The sequence below is a fragment of the Lycium ferocissimum genome, chromosome 12 (genome assembly GCF_029784015.1).
Source record: "Lycium ferocissimum isolate CSIRO_LF1 chromosome 12, AGI_CSIRO_Lferr_CH_V1, whole genome shotgun sequence".
In the NCBI taxonomy this organism is placed as follows: Eukaryota; Viridiplantae; Streptophyta; class Magnoliopsida; order Solanales; family Solanaceae; genus Lycium; species Lycium ferocissimum.
Genome location: NC_081353.1, coordinates 26,870,488 through 26,892,838, shown reverse-complemented (window position 1 = coordinate 26,892,838; position 22,351 = coordinate 26,870,488). Strand labels below are relative to the sequence as shown.

Here is a 22,351-nt window from a genome sequence, read left to right as displayed (position 1 = left end):
TACACTGTTAATTTGACATATTACGCAATGTATTTGTAACATCATCATCTACAAATAAGGTATTTTCTACATTAACACCATTAATGGCACATTTTACAGTTGTCAATTCTCAATCGAAAACATTCAATTATAAAATTAATTTGACATATTTATTACTTTTTAAAAGTTGAGTGATTTTTTAATTTTGACGAAAAAGTTTACAGGAATCATAACACAAATTCATTCTCCTCCCATTCCAATTTAAATAGCACCTTTCGAATTTCAACAGTCAATCAAGTTCTTCTTTTGGCCGAAATTTTCTTATACGCCTTCTAATTATCTTAAGTTGTTAATTATCGTGATTTAATTTTATATAGTTTCACGACTAAAATTTAAAACTTAAAATGTCAAACTCGCACATAAATTAGAACAGAGTAAAATATAAAAATTTGACTTCACTTTTACTTCTCTTTTCAAAAGAGAAGAATCTCCTATATATTAGCATCCTATTCTCTTGGCTTACTTAAAAATATTCTTCCTTTTTAACTCATTTTTCTTCTTCAACTATTTCTAAAAAATTCTCTCTTTACTGTCCTTATCATTTCATCACCTCCCCTAGTAGTTCTTTCAAATTCCAATCCATATATCTAGAACCATCTATTCTTCTCCACTAATCTCTCTCTCTCTCTCTATATATATATATAATTATCTCACATTTACAGGGCGGCAGAGATGGCGGGGAATGATTGGATAAACAGTTATTTAGAAGCGATATTGGATGTAGGACAAGGTGTTGATGATAAGAAATCATCGTTGTTGTTGAGAGAAAGAGGAAGGTTTAGTCCTACAAGGTATTTTGTTGAAGAAGTTATTACTGGTTTTGATGAGTCTGATCTACATCGCTCTTGGATCCGAGTAAGTTTTAATTACTGGAACTCTATTAATGTGTGTTTGATGTGAAAATGTTTTATTTGTAAATTTATTTGAATCTCTGAATGCTCTCTGTAATCGAAAATAGCTAGCAGAGCTTCTATTTGTATCTGAGAAAAGTTTGAATTTTACTGTATTATTGTGTGTTTTTGGTTTGTTTGTAATGTTCTCTGTAATGAATATATTTAGCGGAGCTCCTATTTCGATCTGAGTAAGTTTGAATTTTACTGTATTAATGTGTGTTTTTGGTTTGTTTGATGTGGAAATGTTTTTATTCGTAAAATTTTATGAGTCTCTGAATGCTCTCTGTAATCGAAAATAGCTAGCAGAGCTGATATTTCGATCCGAGTAAGTTTGAATTTTACTGTAATTAATGTGTGTTTTTAGTTGTTTGATGTGAAAATGTTTTATTCGTAAAATTTTATGAGTCTCTGAATGCTCTCTGTAATCGAAAATAGCTAGCAGAGCTCCTATTTGTATCCGAGTAAGTTGAATTTTACTGTATTAATGTGTGTTTTTCGTTTGTTTGATGCGAAAATATTTTATTCGTAAAATTTTATGAATCTCTGAATGCTCTCTGTAATCGAAAATAGCTAGCGGCGCTCCTATTTGGATCCGAGAAAGTTGAATCTTACTGTATTATTGTGTGTTTTTGTTTGTTTGATGTGAAAATGTTTTATCCGTAAAATTTTATGAGTCTCTGAATGCTCTCTGTAATGAAAATAGCTAGCAGCGCTCTTATTTGGATCCGAATAAGTTGAATTTTACTGTATTAATGTGTGTTTTGATGAGTTGTTTGAAGGAAAATATTTTATTCATAAAAAATTCTGTGAGTCTTTTAATGCTCTCTGTAATCTACACAGTATAAAAATAGCTAGCAGCAATCCTATTACTTGCTCTTGGATCCGATTAAGTTGAATTATATATACTTGATTTTTTTTTGGAAGTGTATCAATGTGTGTTTTTGGTTTGTTTGATGTATTTGTGTACTTGAATTTTGAAGGAAAATGTTTTATTCATAAGTTCTATGAATCTCTGAATGCTCTCTCAAAATCTCTGCACTGTGAAAATAGCTAGCAGCACTCTTAATTATAGTATATTAGTATGAAACCTATTTTAACTCAATTTGAGGATCCTGCACTTGGTTGAAGAAGTAGAAAAATGGATAATTATAGTGATAATTTGATTCTTCGCCGTAGTAAATAGGAGAGAAAAGATCGAATTTAATTATTCCGTTTTTGTTGTAAGTTATGTGATTTTTTTCATGGATGAAATAGGCACAAGCTACTCGGAGTCTACAGGAAAATATTTTATTCATAAATTTTATGAATCTCTGAACGCTCTCTGCAATGTCCACAATATGAAATAGCTAGCAGCACCTCTGTTTATAATAGTATGAAACCTACTTTAACTGAAAATAGGAAAATCCGTGTTCCTGAATAAATTTGACCATCTATCCTAACTAGACATGAATTTAAAATACCAAATCCTAACCAATTTTGGTACCTTACCAATCCTAATGAGGTAAATAACCTCTACAAATTAACAGGCATGAAGAAAATAAGAGCTAGAAAGAACTAGGTATTCTATGATCACCATGGAGTTTGTAATACACTCTAGAATGTTGAGGATTTGTTGTTTGTTTATGTGATTTTTTTGATGGATGAAATAGGCACAAGCTACTCGGAGTCCACAAGAGAGGAATACTAGGCTTGAGAATATGTGTTGGAGGATTTGGAATTTGGCTCGCCAGAAAAAACAGGTCTCTCTCTCTCTCTCTCTCTCTCTCTCTCTTTGTGTGTGTTTGTTTCAAGGGAATCCATTGTTTCAAAAGTAGAATTTCTGTTGTGTATGTATGGTTTTTCCTCTGTAGCTAAGGATAAAAGTAATTTACTTTTGTAGTGGAGATGGAAAGTTTTCAATTAATTTTATTTTTAATAATACAAAGACTGAGCTGAAATGAACGTCAACTTTTCAGCCTGCCCACCATTTGTCCCATGGGAATAAAAAAAGTATAAAGGTGAACATTATTGACAATTGGATACATTGATCTAAAAAGTTTATAAAGGTGAACATTATTGACAATTGGATACATTGATCTAAAAAGTCCACTTGACTACATATGTTCATCGTTGTTTTTATATGTTTACTTTGTTCAATCTCTTGCTCTATCAAATGGAAAAACTGTCTGTTTACTTTGGTCGATCTATTAGAATATTTGCTCGCTATACTGGGGAACCTATATTTGTCAATATGCGTTTAACATTACATGTGAATAATGAGTTATACAGATCACTCCGTCAACTGTGTCTGATTCCAAAATTAGTTGGAGAATAACAAGCAATGTATGATTTTTATGGACTATTTTAATAGAAACATCAATTTTTTTGGCAATGATTGATCATTTGGGAGTCATTTTCTATCATTTAGCTTAATATTACTCAATTATATAATGATTTAGGCATTGCAAACTTGGCTACTTCAAATTTGTAAAGTTTCACGTAGGTTTTAGTTTGCATGCTTGCTAGTTTGTCCAGCTCCCAGTCAGTGATATGTTGTATTCTTCCTTCACTAGTGGTCCCACTCCCGTTTTACTGGCTATTCATTTTATAAAGATCATCTGTAGAAGTGTTGCCATTTCAGTGGTGTTTATAAAGTATAGGCATGTTCTACTTTCTCAAATTTCAGCCTTGTATTTATGTAGCTTGAGGGAGAGCAAGCTCAATGGAAGGCAAAACGCCGTCAAGAACGTGAGAAAGGTCGCAGAGAGGCAGTTGCTGATATGTCAGAGGATCTATCTGAGGGAGAGAAAGGAGATACAGTCAGTGAGATGTCATCTCTTGGTGAAAGTACCAGAGGTCGATTGCCTAGAATCAGTTCTGTTGAGACGATGGAAGCCTGGGTTAGTCAGCAGAGGGGAAAGAAGCTTTATATCGTGCTTATAAGGTGTGACTCAATCTTCTCCTGTAGTACTGTGTGATGAACTCGACTTTGAAACTTACTTCATATTCCAGTGCAATATCTATCTAAAGAGAAAATATGAAATACCATCATTGACCTTGTTCCTATAGTACCTTGAGGGACCATTCTTCAAATTTTAGTCTTACCTTCCTGTTTAAGCAAGGCAATTAGCAGCTTCAGAGCTTCTAGCTGCCTGCTTCATTCAGTTGAACTTTCTGTCTCATTAGAGAATTACAGCCTTTGTGTCTAATGGTTTTCTTCTTATTAACACTACATTCTTGCAGTTTACATGGTTTAATTCGGGGTGAGAATATGGAGCTTGGACGGGATTCTGATACTGGTGGTCAGGTGATTATTATTCCACGTGTTTTAACTATACTTCTTGAGTAGTGACTAGTCATTATATTTATGCTTATGCAAATTCATCGTGTCTCGGCTCTTTGCCGTTGGAAAGCTACTCGCATTGTTCTCTTGCCTTCTGTTTGTCGTCTATGGCAGAAGAAGATTTTATGATCTTTATGTCCCCTTTCAGGTGAAGTATGTTGTTGAGCTTGCGAGAGCCTTAGGGTCGATGCCGGGTGTATATCGGGTTGACTTGCTTACTAGACAAGTATCTTCGCCAGAAGTAGATTGGAGCTACGGTGAGCCGACAGAGATGCTGACACCAATAAGTACAGAAGGCTTGATGACTGAGATTGGGGAGAGTAGTGGTGCTTATATTATTCGCATCCCTTTTGGACCAAGAGAGAAATATATTTCAAAAGAACAACTATGGCCTTATATTCCCGAATTTGTTGATGGTGCACTCAATCATATTATTCAAATGTCCAAAGTTCTGGGTGAGCAAATTGGTAACGGCCGTCCTGTGTGGCCTGTTGCCATACATGGACATTATGCCGATGCTGGCGACTCAGCCGCACTCCTATCAGGTGCTTTAAATGTACCAATGCTTTTCACTGGTCACTCACTTGGTAGAGATAAGTTGGAGCAACTGTTGCGACAAGGTCGGTTGTCAAAGGATGAAATAAATTCAACCTACAAGATAATGCGGAGAATAGAGGCTGAGGAGTTAACTCTTGACGCTTCCGAACTTGTCATAACTAGTACAAGACAGGAGATTGACGAGCAATGGCGTTTGTATGATGGGTTTGATCCAATATTAGAGCGTAAGTTACGTGCAAGGATCAAGCGCAATGTCAGCTGTTATGGCAGGTTTATGCCTCGCATGTCTGTAAGTAGTGCATCACATCTCTAATATGCTAATATCAACTTCAATTGTAGTTGGATATGTGATTAAGCCAGTGAATGTGAAGCTCTCAGTTGCATTCAGTAGTTTCTGAAATAGGTAAATATCCACTATTTTTTTATGCAGGTGGCATTATTTCACATCACTACTTACAACGACAAGTTGAAAAATTTAGATTTAAGGAAAAAAAAAATTCCGTTCATAATCTGGGATTCTTTCAGCAGCATTAGTAACAGTTATATATGTCTATTATTCATATAATGGCAAAAAGAGATATTAGATGAGTAATTCAAGAAATTTTTTCCTTCATGATCCAGGATTTTTCAGCAATATTAGTAATAGTTATATGTCCCAGACCCCACTTGTAGTCATATCTTGGTGAAAAGCGATTTTGATGAGTAATGGAACTTGTTTTTATCTCTTTTTCTTCAAGCTGACCATACAACTTATGTAAACCTTCAAGTTAAATAGGTTCGACTTCTACTGTTCTGAATTTACCTGAAATGGCTGGCTGCATTTTTCTTTTGCAATTTCCTCAAGAGCCTCTTGTGATAAACTGAGCATCCATGTGCAGGTAATTCCTCCAGGGATGGAGTTCCACCATATTGTTCCACATGAAGGTGACATGGATGGTGAAACAGAAGGAAGTGGAGATGGAAAAGCACCGGATCCAGCTATTTGGACAGAGGTTTCCATCGACACCAGCTTTCTTTTCCTTTGAGTGGCCTTCCACTTTTTCTGCATTCTTGTATTCTTGCTAATTTCTTAATTTGATTTCCTGTTCCTAGATTATGCGCTTCTTTTCTAATCCAAGGAAGCCTATGATACTCGCCCTTGCTAGGCCAGATCCCAAGAAGAACCTCACTACTTTAGTGAAAGCATTTGGTGAATGTCGTCCATTGAGAGAGCTTGCTAATCTTGTAAGTTTGAGTTGACACCAGTGGTACAGGTGAATTGCGTGCTGTTACGGGGTAGGGAAGCTGAGCTAGCAGTGCAATTGATGTTCCTCTTTCCTTTCTTTTTGCAGACTTTGATAATGGGTAATCGAGATAATATCGACGAAATGTCTGGCACCAGTTCAGCACTTCTTCTTTCAATCTTGAAGATGATAGATAAGTATGATCTTTATGGTCAAGTCGCTTATCCCAAACACCACAAGCAGTCTGATGTTCCTGATATCTATCGTCTTGCTGCAAAGACTAAGGTACAGTCTGTCATTTTAATTTCAAGTGCATAGTTCTTTCACTCCCTTAGTTGATTTGATTGATTGTACGCATAGGGTGTGTCATTTCTTGGTTGAATATGTTCCAATTTTTTTAATTTTTATTTTTTAATTTTATGTAGTAGTAGTTTCTTTTTCTATTTCCAATTGGTAATATGTGGAAAGTATTTCATGGTATATGAAACAACTACTTTGCATTTTATCAGCGCATCATTACTCATTTTGTGAATAACTAGATTATACCAAGACAGAAACCACAGGAGGATGTTATTTGTCAATGAGATAAGTAATGATTTTTAGAACGCGGAAGAGACCGTTTTGTACCTTCTTCGTCATATTTCATGTAAATATAAGAGAATGGGCTCCTAATATGTCTCTCTCACGTGCATACCTGAAGCCACATCTAATAAAATGGATAGATAGAAAGGGTAGGATTATCGCATTGTAGTGGTGACAAAAGAGCAACTCTTATAAGTGTGGCATAAGAAACCTTCATTGCTTCCCACTCATGAATTAAAAATATGGACAAATAATTCTAGATGATGTTGTCAAGGTTGGTTCAGCTATTTCTAGAAATGTGCATGGAACAGGGGTATTTGCTCCTCTTTCATAGTCTCATACACAGGTGCAGAAATACGGATAGTGGTAGCATGCTTGTATTCCCTTCAGCAATTAGTGGCTTCAGTAAACAATATGGTGATACTTCCTTCTCAAATTTCCTTTTTACAGGGTGTTTTTATTAATCCGGCTTTTATTGAGCCTTTTGGACTGACTTTGATTGAGGTATTCTTCTTCACTCAGAGGTTTAAGCTTTAGTTGCTAATTTTGTTATTCTTCATCATAAGTTGGTAAGTCTTCTTTATTGACTTGTGCACTTATCTCCCTTGCAACAGGCAGCAGCCTATGGTCTCCCAATGGTTGCCACAAAAAATGGAGGACCTGTTGATATACATAGGGTATGCTGTTGCATTTATGTCATATACTGCCTTTGATGCCTTCCATCCTGTTCTGACTAGCTTCCAACCAAAGTAGATTCAAATTGATCGTCGACCCGTTTGCAGGTTCTTGACAATGGTCTCTTAGTGGATCCCCATGATCAGCAGGCAATCGCTGATGCTCTTTTGAAGTTGGTTGCTGATAAGCAATTGTGGGCTAAATGCAGGGCAAATGGATTGAAAAATATCCACCTTTTCTCATGGCCTGAGCACTGTAAAACTTATCTTTCCCGGATAGCTAGCTGCAAACCAAGGCAACCACGCTGGCTGAGATCCGATGATGATGATGATGAAAATTCAGAAACAGATTCACCTAGTGATTCGTTGAGAGATATTCATGATATATCTCTGAATTTGAGATTTTCATTTGACGGTGAAAAGAATGATAATAAAGAAAATGCTGATAATACATTAGACCCCGAAGCTCGAAAGAGCAAGTTAGAGAATGCTGTTTTGTCCTGGTCTAAGGGTGCACTGAAGAGCACACCAAAAACTTGGTCGTCAGATAAGGCCGACCAGAACTCTGGTGCTGGTAAATTCCCAGCGATGAGGAGGAGAAGACATATTTTTGTTATTGCAGTGGATTGTGACGCTAGCTCAGGACTCTCTGGAAGTGTGAAAAAGATATTTGAGGCTGTAGAGAAGGAAAAGGCAGAGGGTTCCATTGGATTTATCCTGGCTTCATCTTTCAATATATCAGAAGTACAGTCTTTCCTGGTTTCAGAGGGCATGAATCCTACTGATTTTGATGCTTACATATGCAATAGTGGCGGTGATCTTTATTATTCGTCCTTCCACTCTGAACAAAATCCTTTTGTTGTAGACTTGTACTACCACTCACATATAGAGTATCGTTGGGGGGGCGAAGGGTTAAGGAAGACTTTGGTGCGTTGGGCCTCTTCTATCATTGACAGTAAGGGTGGAAATGAAGATCACATTGTTGTTGAGGATGAAGACAATTCAGCCGATTACTGCTATAGTTTCAAAGTCTGCAAGCCTGGGACGGTAAATCGACTTCTGTTCTCCATCTTTGGGTGTTCCTTTTTCCTTCTCAATTTCGCTTCTTTGACTCTTTGATCACACCTCCTGCCATCCTGGGGGCGGTTTAATGCAGTAGCAGAAGCTTTTCTATTTTTTCTTTGAGAATCTGCTTTCACTGATGCTGGCTGCTGAAGCAAGTTATTGATTCAGGCTTGTGCTAGATATTCTTTGAAACATCTGCAATCTATTTTCTCCAAGCATCTGATGTTATAAGGCAATTGCTGGTCAATTGAATTTTTAATTACACCCTCTTAAAGTGATTGTTTTGTTGCTTTTGCAGGTTCCTCCGGTTAAAGAACTTAGAAAAGTAATGAGAATTCAGGCACTTCGCTGTCACGCAGTTTATTGTCAAAATGGGAGTCGGATTAATGTGATCCCTGTACTGGCATCTCGGTCCCAAGCACTCAGGTAATGTTTTTAGTTCCATCTGCTAGAAGGTTACTGGGGTATCTCTGCCAACTATTCTGTTTGAAGTTTCACCTCCCGATTTTCAAATTGATGCATCTATGGTGCATCTTGCTTTAGAATAACAACTACGCCTCAGTCCCAAGCAAGTTGGGGTTGCCTATATGAATTCCCACTTTATTCAAGCTCTTTTCATATATATATATATATATATATATATATATATATATAGTAATAATAACATTAGAAGTTCTTTAACAGATGCATCTCTGGTGCATCTTTCTTCATAATGCACATCAAATATTGATTTTGTTGAACTACAATTGCTAATCAATTTTTGCTTATACGCTTTTACTTACATCTCTAGAGAGACTGAATATGAGTGGCATGCTGTCTAAAATTGCTGTCGCATGGTCCTGCCATCTGTGCTTTGTAAGTGTTGTGTTAACTATGTGTGCCATTTTTGTGGCTAGTTCAATTATTACTGATTGCCTCGTCGTCTCCATCAGCGGAAAAGATGGCGGGGCAGGGATTTGGGGCTGCAATTCTTTTGGTTTGTTTTTCTTGATATCAGGATTTTGTTAGTACATTTAGGTGTTTGCATAGTCAGAATAATAACACTGCCCGATTAAAGCCAGCCCATAGCCAATAAGTAATAGATATGATTATTGAACTTGCTTTAAATGTTCTGTGGTGGTTGTAATATTCACTATTTGCGTCCAGAAAAGAGACTTCACGTCTATAGGCCCACCTCTTGTTATTTCTCCAAATGACAATATAGCACTCTCTAGTCTTTATGTTTTTCCATGAATATAGTGGTTTTGAGGTCATATCCTTTTCAGCTCTGCTGTTCCCTGCCAGTCAAACGCTTGCTACAATAATCTTGCTGTCATTCTGGATCATATTTAAATTGGTTTCTAACTATAGAGTAGTTACGCGGTTGTATCTTTCAAGAATTTCCGGGATCACTTCTACATGTTTAAGGGGAGGGGTGAACATAAAAGCTGAAGCTGAGGCAGAAAGCTTTTGTCCACTGGTAGTATGCACTGATACCTTGATTGCTATTAATGACTTTAACATTGTCTACAGGTACTTGTATCTGCGATGGGGAATGGACTTGTCAAAGTTGGTGGTTTTCGTTGGAGAAAGTGGTGATACTGATTATGAAGGATTGATCGGCGGTCTACGCAAGTCTGTCATAATGAAAGGACTCTGCACTAATGCAAGCAGCTTACTTCATGGTAGTAGGAGTTACGCGCTCTCTGATGTTTTACCACTCGACAGCCCTAATGTTGTCCAAGCTGCTGAGGAGTGTAGCAGCACTGAAATCCGTTCCTTACTGGAGAAACTAGGGGTACTCAAAGGATAACACCCTTCCCCTTTGATTGGCAAAAACCTATACGAGCTAAGATTATGCCATGAAAGAATGGCCATCCATTTCGCCCGTCTTTTGAAGCTGTTAATAGTTTTCAACAGACTACTAAATGAGATGAGCCTTTTGATGCTTTTTAAAGGACATAAAACCTTCATTATGTTCCCAGTGTTATGCAAGTCTTTAGCTGAATCAATGCTGTATAGTTGTAGATTTCTTTTGCTGTGACATTCGACAGGACCTGTTCTGGTTCATATACTGCAAGAAAAATAAATTTCAACTTGAAAACATCGACGGATCTTGTAAATTATTATACACATCCACCAGAGGCATTATCGGTGGTTTATCAATTTTTTTGAACTTTGTCGATCAGTTAATCTGATCATCCCTCATGTAAAGAGGTGCACTTGACATTTCATCTTTAAGTTCAATTTCATATAACGGATTCGGTTTCAGATCATGCAACCTGTATGTGATGCTAATCACCAACTGTTTCAACGAAGAACAGTAGATGTTCTAAACAGGCTTTTGTAACTTTTGAGTTTGGAATCGTAAGTCTCCATTTTGTTTCTTGGTCTTCGTTTTCGCCATGAATTTTAACATCAGTATTTAACAATTATGGTCGTCAAATTTGACCATAAATATTTAACTTGCCGTCGAGCGAGGAAACGCTTAAATGTATGTACGGCATTAGATGAGATTGATATCAAACTTGTTTGTTTTAGTCACTTTTAGCTATAACTGAAGCTTGAGTAGTCTTCCGCAGACTGTAAGTGTTAATTTTGACATTATAAATCCAATGTCTGACTGAAAAAAAGTACTTGAAGTGAAGATCAATGAGCAATTACGACAAGGCACAGATTCCTTGACAATGTGTTTTAAGTACTGCAAGCAGATCTTATGTTCTGTTTAGCATCCTAATTTTCCTCTTGGCTTTGTTACCAAGAATGAAAAAGAGAGAAACCTTTAAAAGAAAACGATCGTCATGTTGCACACTTAATTTTTGTTGTCCCCAATGGTTTGTGAAAGCAAATAAGCAATAGGAGACTTGCTTCATACAATCAGGGGAGGCAGAAGTTCAGATATGGATTCGGTCGAACTCAGTAGCTTTTGCTTAAGAAGTATACTTGTTTTAAGAAATTCATTTAGTATGTATAGATACTTACCGGAAACATGTACACATACTTACCGGAAACAACCTTCCTATCTTTATCTTAGAGGTAGAGGTGAGTCGTAGACACTCTACCCTCCCTGCACTACCTTTTCAGGAAATTATCCGGGATATGTTATGTCTTTAGTATGTACACATAAAATTTAGGGGTCGTTTGGTACGCGGGATAAGGTGAGATATCTCGGTAATTAAGTTTGGGATTAAATTTATATTGTGTATAGTCGTGCTAGGAAGCTTCTTAATGTTTGATAAGGTCCTCAGCCCAGATCGTAGATTTTAATCAGCATGACTATGAGAAGGGGCTTTGTATGACATAAATGCTTGATCATCAATTAAAGAACTCACATTGGGCAAAGCTTGGTGATTAGCCAAACGTAAAAGAAGAACGAGAAAGGATAGCATATTATGCTTTCTTATTGGAAAGATGAACAGGAATACTATATACTAGTTGCTATTTGAACTTCTTTATGAACGAGTCAATCTAACGCTACTTTCGGTTCCAAATATTAGTCGTTTCTGAATTTTTTTTGAGATATTTAGCGTTTTAGAAAAACAAAAAGTATTTGTTATTTTTTTTTTTTTCAAATCTACCCCTACTATTCTAATTGATGGAGTGTTAATATAGTGATAGGAGAGAGATAAATAGAGTTTAGACAAATATTCTAACTATTAAGACTATTAAATATTTTTTTTAAGGGGTGTGCAAAAACTTTTGGAACAGAAGAAAGTTTTTTCTTGAGAAAGAATTGTGGATATATTCCATTTCATTTTCAAACTTTTCTTTTCTATTGAGCATGACGTGACGGTCCAAATTGGATGACGTTTTGATACAAATTAAAGCTCAACTACCTTACAACTTGAAAGAATGGAGCACTTGCATGAGCAACAAAAAATAATAAATGAACGCATGGTGCAGTAACATTTGACTCTACAAAATGTTCACATTTGGCATTTAAGTTGGTTCTGCATCTAAAGTTTTTGTAAAAGTGACATACAATGTCCTCCTAATAAATGCTCCTGCCACTAGCTCCAGCCCTCCTTCTCAAAATAGTTGTTGTATTTTTTATTTACACGCTTTTTAAGAAAAACATTAATAAGGGTAGCATTTTGACTATTTTATTCTCTTAAAATATTGCATCATGTTATCTCTCCTCAATGATATTTATTATATAGTTATGCCAACTTCATCAATGATGTGCTCCTTCTTAAGGGCTCGTGTGGTACGAGAGATAAGGGATATTTAATTCCGAAATTAAATTTGAGATAAGTTTATCCCCACATTTGATTGGGATAAAATCGCGGTATAACTAATTTTGGAGTTAGTTATTTTGGGATTGTAGTGTATTTTCTATCCATGTCGTAGGGTGGGACAATGTCGGGATAACTAATCCTTGTGATAATTAATCCTGGAATAACTTGTTCCCCAACCAAACAATCCCAATGTTGTAATTAATGCAAAGGGTGAAATGGAAAAAAGTTACTTAATTTTATCTTGAGTTTTTAAAATGACAAATATTTTAAAATTGATATTTTTGATAAGGACGATAAGTATTTTGAGACGAAAAGAGTACCAATTGTCTATTAATGAAAGTGATGGGCTTAGAAATGTAAAAGCAAGACATGGAATGGACTTCCAAAACTGGGATATCAAACAGCTCAGGAAGTCAATTCATATTCAACTGATTTGCCAGCAGTAACCACGTTAGCTGTTAGTTAGTAGGCACCTTCCCTACAATGACGGAGTCAGAAATTTATGAGATTCAAAGAGATTCAACAAATATGTCAAATCAATCTTAAACTACTTTTGACCCTACACTAAAAGTTTTCCATATGTTAGAGAAATTATTATACGTACATACCTATACATATACATGCATAAATTTGCTTGTGTCTTATCTGCACGGTATAATTTTTGGACCATAGAAATTCAATTAAACCCTTACTATACATGTAGAGACGAATGCACCGTTTCAACGAGGGATGCATCTGAATCCAATACTTTAAGCATAGAAATATGTGTAATAATGCACTGAAATATAACAAATAGTAAATATGTACCAATACTCAGTTATAATTGTAAAACATAACAAAGTTTAAAGTTAAAAATCTTGAAGGTTGGAGTCAATGAGCTTAAACCTTCAATCCTTTGTACATGTAAGTTTTCTCTTGCTCTCCCTCACCCATGTTGTTGTGGTCCCTAATTTGCTTTACCATTAAAGTAGCTAGAATTTCCAACATCATGAACATGGAATGGCTTGCCATCAATCTTTTATGGGTATACCTCTGAGGATTGTATTTCTTTCAAGGATTTTAAAATGTGTATTAACAATTGAAAAATATATTTATACAATCAGATCGTTATATGATAATTACAGATAAATTTATTGATAAGTATTAAGCAATACAATAACAACAACATATTCAATATAATTCTACAAATAGGGTCTGGAAAGGGTAGAGTGTACGCAGACTTTACTTTTACCTTGGAAGGTAGAGAGGTTGTTCCGATAAGACTCTCAGCTCAAAGAAAAGAAATAACGGAAGTAAAGAAGTCAGGCAGAAACTATAGGAATCAAAAGAAAGCAGTCTGAAAAAAGAGACAGTAACTACCACAAAATAATACGATGATCGAAGTACAAAAAACAATAGATATTAAGTGATAATCTAGTTAAAATAATAATTAACTGGTTATCATGAGTTAAAATTCACTGATAATATAAAAAAGCGTGCACCTTATCAGCGTACATAATTTAAATCCTATTTTTTTATTAAAAAAAAAAAAACTCTCTGAGTTATGTCAGGAGGACACAAAATGCAAGCCTATGGAACTATCCGGAGTTCAACAATAAGTATTAGGTCCAGAAATTTGCTTTATTACACACCTCCCACCCACACACCTTCATTTTGAACCTCTTGAAAGTTTTTTTTTTTTTTTTGTTTTCCAAAAGGTTAAAATTCGAATCTCACTGAGTTTAATCTTAATTGTCTGTCGACACTTTTCAAAAAGGTAACGTTAAAACTCGTCTCGATGTGAGATTAAATGACTTTCAACACGATAATAAAGAGCTAAAGTCACATGATACCTCGGAAGGTCGTTCATCAATTTTACATCTTAGGTGATTAGTGTTGTATATATGCTCCAGGACATTGGACGTGTTTTACATTGCGAATTATCTATCTTGAATGCCCTAATTTTCTTATTACTGTATATATATTTTAAGTATTTGATTATAGTTTTAATTTAAATACTTTTTTCTAGAATAAGAGTTTGAGTGACTTTATGTATACTATTATACCTAGATATAAAATGTTTTGTACATTTTTTTAATTTTGTATTTTATGAAATTTGTTATATTTCCCACTTCTTGTAATTCTTAGATATAAATGTTTTGTACATTTTTTAATTTTTAATTTTATGAAATTTGTTATACCTCACCATTTTCTAGACCTCATTTTATTTTTTATTATACAAATACTTATAAATAAAACTTTGTGGAGATCTACATCCGTGCGTTTGGGTTGACGCCTGGTCATGCACCTACACTTTTTCTAGTAATCAGTTACTTATTTTTTTCGTTTTTAATTATTTTATTTATATTTTGACATAGATTTTAATGTAGAAACTATATAAAAAATCTAAGTCATTTTAGAAAAAACATAAACAAAAGAGAGTGAAACAGAGGAAGAAACATTTAATGTAGATCTGCATTTTACATAAACAAAGAGAGTAATTTTGCGCATACCAATACTACATTATATTTATAGGTGCTATAGATTTTTACTTGTTCTTTTGTTTATTATAAAACCTTATGCATGTGTAAATTTGATGATAACAAGTTTCAACTTGTTTAAGAAAATTAATTTAAGTTTGGATTTGATGTTTCTTAAGGGCAACAAAGAAAGATGTTAAGCAAAATCTTCCAATTGTTGGCCACTTTTCTTCAACACGCAAAATAACTTTGCCTAATTGCTAGGTAATCATCATTTGCTATAATATGACCTGTTTCACAATATTATACTCCCTTTGTCTCAAAATACTTGTCATTTTTCGCTTCTCTAGATTCAGACTAAATAAATTTTGATCAATATTTTAAGATGTAATTTTCACCATATTGATATGAGAAGAATTGCAACTTATTGCACTTTTCATATAGTCTTTGAATAGCTAAATTTTAATCTTAAAATATTAAATTAATCTAACCTAATTTAGTTTCGAAGATTCGTCAAATTGATTTTCGAGAAGCGAAACGTAACAAATATTTTGGAACGGAAGAAATACTTTTCAGCATGGCTTAATGAAACACATTCCAAGCATTTCACACTATAATTTGAGTGAAAGAAACTTTAAGCTAGAAATTAGCTTAGCTTCCTCAACCAAAACTGGTAGGAAAATTTTCCATCTACCCATTGCTCATTTCCCACTCTTACATATGTCAATATTCAAAGTACTAGGTGGACACTCAACATGTGAACATTGTTTAATTAAAAATGGTGTTATATGGCTATACCTTGCAAAGTTAGTCCAAAATATTTCTTGTTATTCAATTTCATGGAAATTCCAACACCGTCATATAAATTGAAATGGAAAAAGTACGTATGATGGTGGGAAGTACTAAATATTCTATGAAATAATTGAGATGTGTCTGTTGGCTCGAACCGCATTGATATAAGAAGAAGTTTTTACCTATGCATAAAAAATTATATTTGGGGATTGCATTATGGTGGTAAATGGTGACTATACTCATGATTTAAGTTGTTATAATAGTGTTGAAGTCACAGGTAAGATTTAGATGATAAAAAGTAATTTAGCTTTTAGAGAAGATGAAAAAGTAGAGAAGAAAGTAGAGGTTTTTACTTTACTTAGCTTTAGAAATTCTTCAAGAAAGGGGTCAATTACGTGTGGAAAGCAAATTAATTTGAGGAAAAAAAATTAATTAACCAAAAAAAAATTGTCTGGGAAAGTGAATTAGAAAATAAAAAAAAAAACGAATATCATGTTGTCATTTGACTTATAAAACTTCTCCTAATTTTTGAATTTCTTATCGCTTTAATTAGACCATCATTTTCTTAAATTATTTAGTTGATTCACTGCAAGTAAGACTTAATTATTTGGCACCTTTTAATCATAGTTCTGTGAGTCCATGTCGTAATTTATTTTTCTTAATTTGAGTGATTTAAGTTAAAATGGCATTCCACACGAATTGGTTAATTTTACTGCTAACATCAGTTTGTACTTGAAGAAAGAGAGAAATTATACTTCAAGATTTCTAAAGAACGTAATGTGAGTTAAGAAAGTTAGTTTCACATGTTAAGATTAAATTAAATTCATATGATTATCTTACTTTTTACACTTCTTTTCTTTAATATTTTTGTTTTCACATCAGTTAAAGGAATGCACTAATATCCAGCAGGGAATGCTTTATCCTTGATCATTATGAAATTATTTCTTTCCACAAAAGGAAAAATATCATTATCCAAGAAAAGAGAAATTGCTTTTAAGTTTGTTATTGCCTTTTTAGCTACTCAATAGTAACTTTTTCATCTTAACTACCATTACCCTTACGTGTATATATCAATCTTAAACCGTTCGATAAGATAATCTACTACTTGGCTTATAATTATCATCCCATTCCCCACAATTATTTAATATGTAAAATTTGAATTTTAGGTAAGTCGCTCGAAGCACAATACGAGTATATATTTTCAATACGTTTAATATAATAAATCAAAAGACAACTAGAGGTAAAGCTCCTTAAAATATGAGATTTGAAATTTTAAAGATAAACTATTTTATCTGCTACAACAAATAAAAATGACTTGTCGTTTGTCGGTATAAAAATTATTTACACTAAAGATGTATAGTTCTTAAACTCATTGCTAAAACTACATGCATATCCTTTATAAGATATAACTACTAAGAAAATGAAAATGTCACTTATTAAATAGGATGTCGAAATGCTACATGTCGGAAAAGAATAATCCGAAAAGTCAAAAATATTAAAAGACAGATAATATGGACCAGTTGGAGATAGCAATCACTACTCGGCTTATAATTATAACCTCATAGTCATGCCACACCTATTTAATTTTTAGGTAGCTCAAACCATGTACAATACGCGTATGCATTGCAAAACAAATACATATATTTTTCAATCAACAAATCTAACAATGAATTAAAAAAATAGCAAATGTCACCAATTAAATGGGATGTCTAAGTGCCACGTGTGCCAATTTTTTGAAAAACCACAAGGGTGGTGGGGGTAGGGTCATCAAAGTAACATGACAAAGAAGTTATTGATGACCTAACTTATAGGCATTGTCCTAACTGTTAAAAGTCTTAGAAATCAAAATAAAAGAATTTAAAAAAACTCTATAAATACTCACATCTTCTTCTTACACTTTCTAACATACCCTAAAAACCTTCACTTATTACTCGGACAAACACACCCCAAAAAAAAAAAACTAAAAGAAAAAAGAGAAGAAACTCAACCCAAAAGACAAAAGAAAAATTGTTTTCTTTTTTTCTCTTAATAATTTCAGATTGATTTGAAGGAGTAATGATTAAAAGCTCTGAAGGGTCTGTTTTGAAGAGGAAAAATAATAAGGAGATAATGAATCAAGAAAAGGATGATCAGAATATTATTACAAACAAAAAGTGCAAGAAGATGAAGAAGACTATTGGAAAAATAAACAAAGGAGAAAATAATAATTACCCTTTGGTTTGTTATCATGAATTGCCAGAGTACATGAAGGATAATGAGTTTATTTTGAATTATTATAGAGCTAATTGGCCTATTAAACAAGCTCTTCTCAGCATTTTTCGTTGGCATAATGAAACTCTTAATGTCTGGACGTAAGTATATATCCATCTCATTTCATTTTTGTATATTTTCTCTTGGATATAACTTATATACACTACTAAAAATGCAAATTTTAGATGAACTCCGTCGAAAATTGGCTCATCGAAAATGTTTCCAACGAACTTTCTGTCTGACCGCGTTCAAACGGGAACAACCATCAGAAATTTGCGGTTTTTTAGTAGTGTAGTTACCGTCTGAAAAATATTATACTCTCTGTCTATAAGTGTATATTAATATGTTGCATGTAATAAATAACTTACTTATTATTGGTTACTTTAATCTGATCGTGTAGAAATTCTAATACACATATGTGTTAAAAGATTTAAACTCTTTTGCTCTTTCTTTTTGTGGTTAATTTTTAAAATTGGATTTGTTAGGTGGAGTATTTATTAATATATTGATCTATTATTCTATTTTCAGTTTGTATATTTAACCTAGTTTAAACAAAGGTTAAACTTGTTGATTCTCTTTTGCAGGCATTTACTTGGGTTTATTCTATTTGTGGTATTAACCTTATCCAATGTAGTGCAAGTGCCTCAGCTTGCTGATTTCATGACTATGTTTAACTGGTAAGTCACCTAAATTCTATGTTTATACTTGTTTTTCCTTTCACTCTACCAATGACTAATTTTCACATTAAGTTTTGTTTATGAAATTAAAAGTAAGAAAATGGTTCTTTTTTTTTCGTTCCTAGTGAATGCAAATAAATTCAGAGATTGCATTTCTTTAAGATCCCTAATTCTCATTTTTCTCATTAATAGTTGTTCATTTTTTTCAATTTTCTCCCTTTTCATGTATAGACCACCTTTTCCTTCAAGCAATCGAGAACCCTTTTTTTGTACGGTCTCCAATTAGGTATCTAATACTCGTATTGAGACTCCCGACTAAATTCAAATTTGTGCTAAAAGTCCCATGTTGAGTTAAACGCTCCCTAATAAAGTAATAATAGCGACTCCATATTCAACGATTTGAACCCGTGAGCTCTTTATTTCTAAAGTTACCTAAAAGAGACACTTTTGTAAGTGTTATTAAATTGAGCAAGGTAAAAGAGAGTTAGGTCACCTAACCTATAAAATCTTTTTGTTTTTTCTAGTTTCCCAACAAAATCCATTTGTCTCTTATTTCCCACTAATCAAAAATGCAAAATTAGTACCATGAAAAGTGAACTTTTTATTTTTTTTTATTTTTTTTGGAAATTTGAATTATTTCTATAGTAGATCCTAGTCCTAGTGACAGCTAACAGACACCCTATAGGGGTCCATTTTAATAGACGAAAAGTTGGTGAATTGGATAGTAGTTTTTAGCATATGCTTTTATGGAAGTTGTTGGCTATCAAACTTCCAACTACATTCCATAAATACGTTCGCATTTATTTATGCTATAACTTTTTTCTTGGCTGACACCCACGTCACATTTTGTTTTATACAGTAATAAAAATAAACTTAGTCTATGCTTCATCAAAGTATCACACCCTCCAACAATTTTTTGGAATTTATATATCAATTCACTTTAATATAAAGTGAAAGAAGGAAAAAGGACGGAATATAAAATATAAGTACTAAATAATGTTTAATTTTTTTTCATCTTGCTTCACTAATTAAAAAGCGTTTCAATTTCATCAAAGGCCTTAATTTCTGATGTTATTTGGGGTTCCCCCCCGCCCCCCAGCCCAACAACAAAACAAATTACAAAGAAGAAAAGAAAAAAAACAATTGTTGGATTTATTGTTTGATAATTAATTGTTAAATTTTGATTCAATCTTGCAGGAACTTACCCACGAGTGGTGATGTAAATGTCTCCAATAAATCAAAGGAATATTTCGGGGTGAGTTATTTAATTCTAAAAGGCCAGGAAAAAAATAACATGAAACATGAACAATGTGTCTCTTTTTGTAAAACAGAAGTAACTGTCTATGACAAACAAGATCTAATAACTTGGAAAATAAAGTAAATAACAAGTTATAATTTGTTAAACTACACTAGTAACAAATTTCACTTCTTTTCCATAGTGACATGTATAATAGGGAAATTAACATGAATCATCGCCCACCAAGAAAATAGTTGGTATTTGTATATTTTTTATATATTAATGTATAAAATACATATTTTATACATAATTAGTATATATCTTTTGTATATTTGGTTAGCGGCTGTAATTATTTTCGGCCTAGCAGTAAAATGTGTTAAAATCCAGGGAAATTAATTTAATAACCCCCACCACCACCACACCCCCCCCCCCCCCGCGGCACCTCCACAACAAAAAAGTAGCCGACAGATACGTAATATATGTATAATTAGCATATAATATTATATTGGTTCGGCCGAGCAAATAAATGTGTAACATCCCCTAATTTAAACCCTCTTATATTTCAGGGTCCAGCTAGACTAATTGATTTGAAGCAGGACCAAAACTTACAATTGGACATGATGTCAACAAATAGGGTAACAAGTGAAACAACATGGCCATTTTATGTATTCTTGGCTGGTTCAATGTTCTGTCTGCTCTCAAGCAGCATTTGTCACCTCTTCTCATGCCATTCCCACAAATTAAACACCCTCTTGTTGAGAATGGACTATGTTGGAATCACAGTCATGATAATCACCTCATTTTTCCCACCAATTTACTACATCTTTCAATGTTCACCACATTGGCAAATTGTGTACCTAAGTGGGATTACAATCATGGGAATTTGCACCATCATCACCCTCCTTTCCCCCGTGTTTTCGACCGGGAAGTACAGATCGTTTCGAGCTGTTCTGTTCATGTCCATGGGATTATTCGGCCTGGTACCTGCTGTCCACGCGATAATATTGAACTGGGATGTGCCCGAGAGGAACGTCACGCTAGCTTACGAGTTGGCCATGGCGCTGTCTTATTTAATTGGGACTATGTTTTACATTACTCGTATCCCGGAGAGATGGAGACCTGGATTTTTTGACCTAGCTGGTCATAGTCATCAAATATTTCATGTATTTGTGATCTTAGGTGCATTGTCACACTATGGTGCTGCACAAGTTTTCTTGGAGTATAGGGGTCGATTGGGATGTGACAATCAATAAATTACAATGCACTATAACTTTATTTACAAACGAAAAAAAGGAAAGAAAAGAACAGGATTATCATACTTTTTCTTTTTTTCTTTTGTATTTTAAAAATTATTTATTGTTGATGTAAGGTATTGCTTTGTGTTATGCAAGGGGTTAACTTTTTTACCCTTTTAGATATAGGACAACCATTCATTTGTAATGTAATGAACTTCTAATATACGATTGCCATTATTTTTTACTTTTTCATCTCAAGAAAATGTTAGGCTCAGTTTTTCTTTTAAATTCTTCTTCTTTTCCTTCTTCTTCATGTATAAAAAACAATTAATGAAGATGCTCACCACACCTTATGTTTATCTCATCAAAATTTAGGAGTCAAATATTAAAGTGAGAATATACATAACCGAATCATTTTTTAGGGATAAATTTATCAGCTAGTGCAAAGAATTCCTTCACCGATCATTTGAATATCTTGGTTGTAGGAAAGTTTTCTGGAATTTACACAAATAACAGGTCGGATTCACTGTTTACTTTGCATAGCTCAGTATATATAAATTATACACTGATTATACCTAAATTATACATATATGATAGACTATGTAATAGTACACGTAAATATTGTAAATATTCTCTTCCTTATGTATTGTAATCAGGTCCTATAATTTAGCCTAGTATCATTCTGATAGGAGATACCTACTTTGTATATAATGACTTTAAGGCTTTTTTGATCAATCCCAGTAAACGGATTGATTTCCTACATGGGACTAGGTTTCTCCCAAAAAACCCTAGCATCCCAAACCCTAGGCCGTCCCTCTCTCTCCATAACCCTAGCCGTAGCCGCCGCTCCTTCCTCCTCCCTCTTTTCTCTTCAATGACAACAAAAATTTCCATTCTCGTCACAAATGTGAAATCTTTAATCCCAATCACTCTGAGACATGAACCGCCACTATCGCGAATCACATTATTCAAAGTTCTAGCCCGCATCCACTCGTACTTGAACAAACCAATCGACACCTTAGAACTCACGCGTGCAACGCAACAAAGGCACTAACCTTCCGCTCCGGAAACGGCTAGATGCGGTGGTCCTTCAATGGATATACGCCACCGTCTATATATTTCTTACCT

The 22,351-nt window shown here is 34.1% G+C and overlaps 2 protein-coding genes across 3 annotated transcripts; both read left to right on the top strand.

The window, feature by feature from the left end:
• Positions 1–529: 529 nt before the first annotated feature.
• LOC132039528 (probable sucrose-phosphate synthase) lies at positions 530–10,606 on the top strand. Of its 2 annotated transcripts, none has more exons than XM_059429994.1 (13): positions 530–894; positions 2,582–2,671; positions 3,614–3,855; positions 4,155–4,218; positions 4,403–5,101; positions 5,691–5,804; positions 5,905–6,036; positions 6,144–6,320; positions 7,068–7,121; positions 7,232–7,294; positions 7,400–8,338; positions 8,655–8,782; positions 9,869–10,606. In XM_059429994.1, the coding sequence occupies exons 1-13, from the start codon at positions 712–714 to the stop codon at positions 10,146–10,148; spliced, it is 3,165 nt and encodes a 1,054-aa protein (XP_059285977.1). In that variant the 5' UTR covers positions 530–711; the 3' UTR covers positions 10,149–10,606. The 2 variants fall into 2 exon arrangements, with proteins under 2 accessions (XP_059285977.1, XP_059285978.1); XM_059429995.1 differs by lacking the exon at positions 530–894 and adding an exon at positions 1,811–1,818.
• A 7,112-nt stretch (positions 10,607–17,718) lies between these two features.
• On the top strand, positions 17,719–21,467 carry LOC132039806 (heptahelical transmembrane protein 1-like). Its single transcript, XM_059430333.1, has 4 exons — positions 17,719–18,175; positions 18,659–18,751; positions 19,949–20,006; positions 20,555–21,467. Exons 1-4 carry the CDS (start codon positions 17,880–17,882, stop codon positions 21,239–21,241), a joined length of 1,134 nt encoding a protein of 377 aa, XP_059286316.1. The 5' UTR covers positions 17,719–17,879; the 3' UTR covers positions 21,242–21,467.
• The last annotated feature ends 884 nt before the right edge of the window (positions 21,468–22,351 follow it).

Coding starts and splice junctions, on each gene's coding strand:
- LOC132039528 (XM_059429994.1), top strand. CDS start 712: ATGGCGGGGAATGATTGGATAAACAGTTATTTAGAAGCGATATTGGAT. Junction 6,321..7,067: donor GTCTTGCTGCAAAGACTAAG/GTACAGTCTGTC, acceptor TCCTTTTTACAG/GGTGTTTTTATTAATCCGGC. Junction 7,122..7,231: donor TTGGACTGACTTTGATTGAG/GTATTCTTCTTC, acceptor CCCTTGCAACAG/GCAGCAGCCTATGGTCTCCC.
- LOC132039806 (XM_059430333.1), top strand. CDS start 17,880: ATGATTAAAAGCTCTGAAGGGTCTGTTTTGAAGAGGAAAAATAATAAG. Junction 18,752..19,948: donor TTCATGACTATGTTTAACTG/GTAAGTCACCTA, acceptor TCAATCTTGCAG/GAACTTACCCACGAGTGGTG. Junction 20,007..20,554: donor AATCAAAGGAATATTTCGGG/GTGAGTTATTTA, acceptor CTTATATTTCAG/GGTCCAGCTAGACTAATTGA.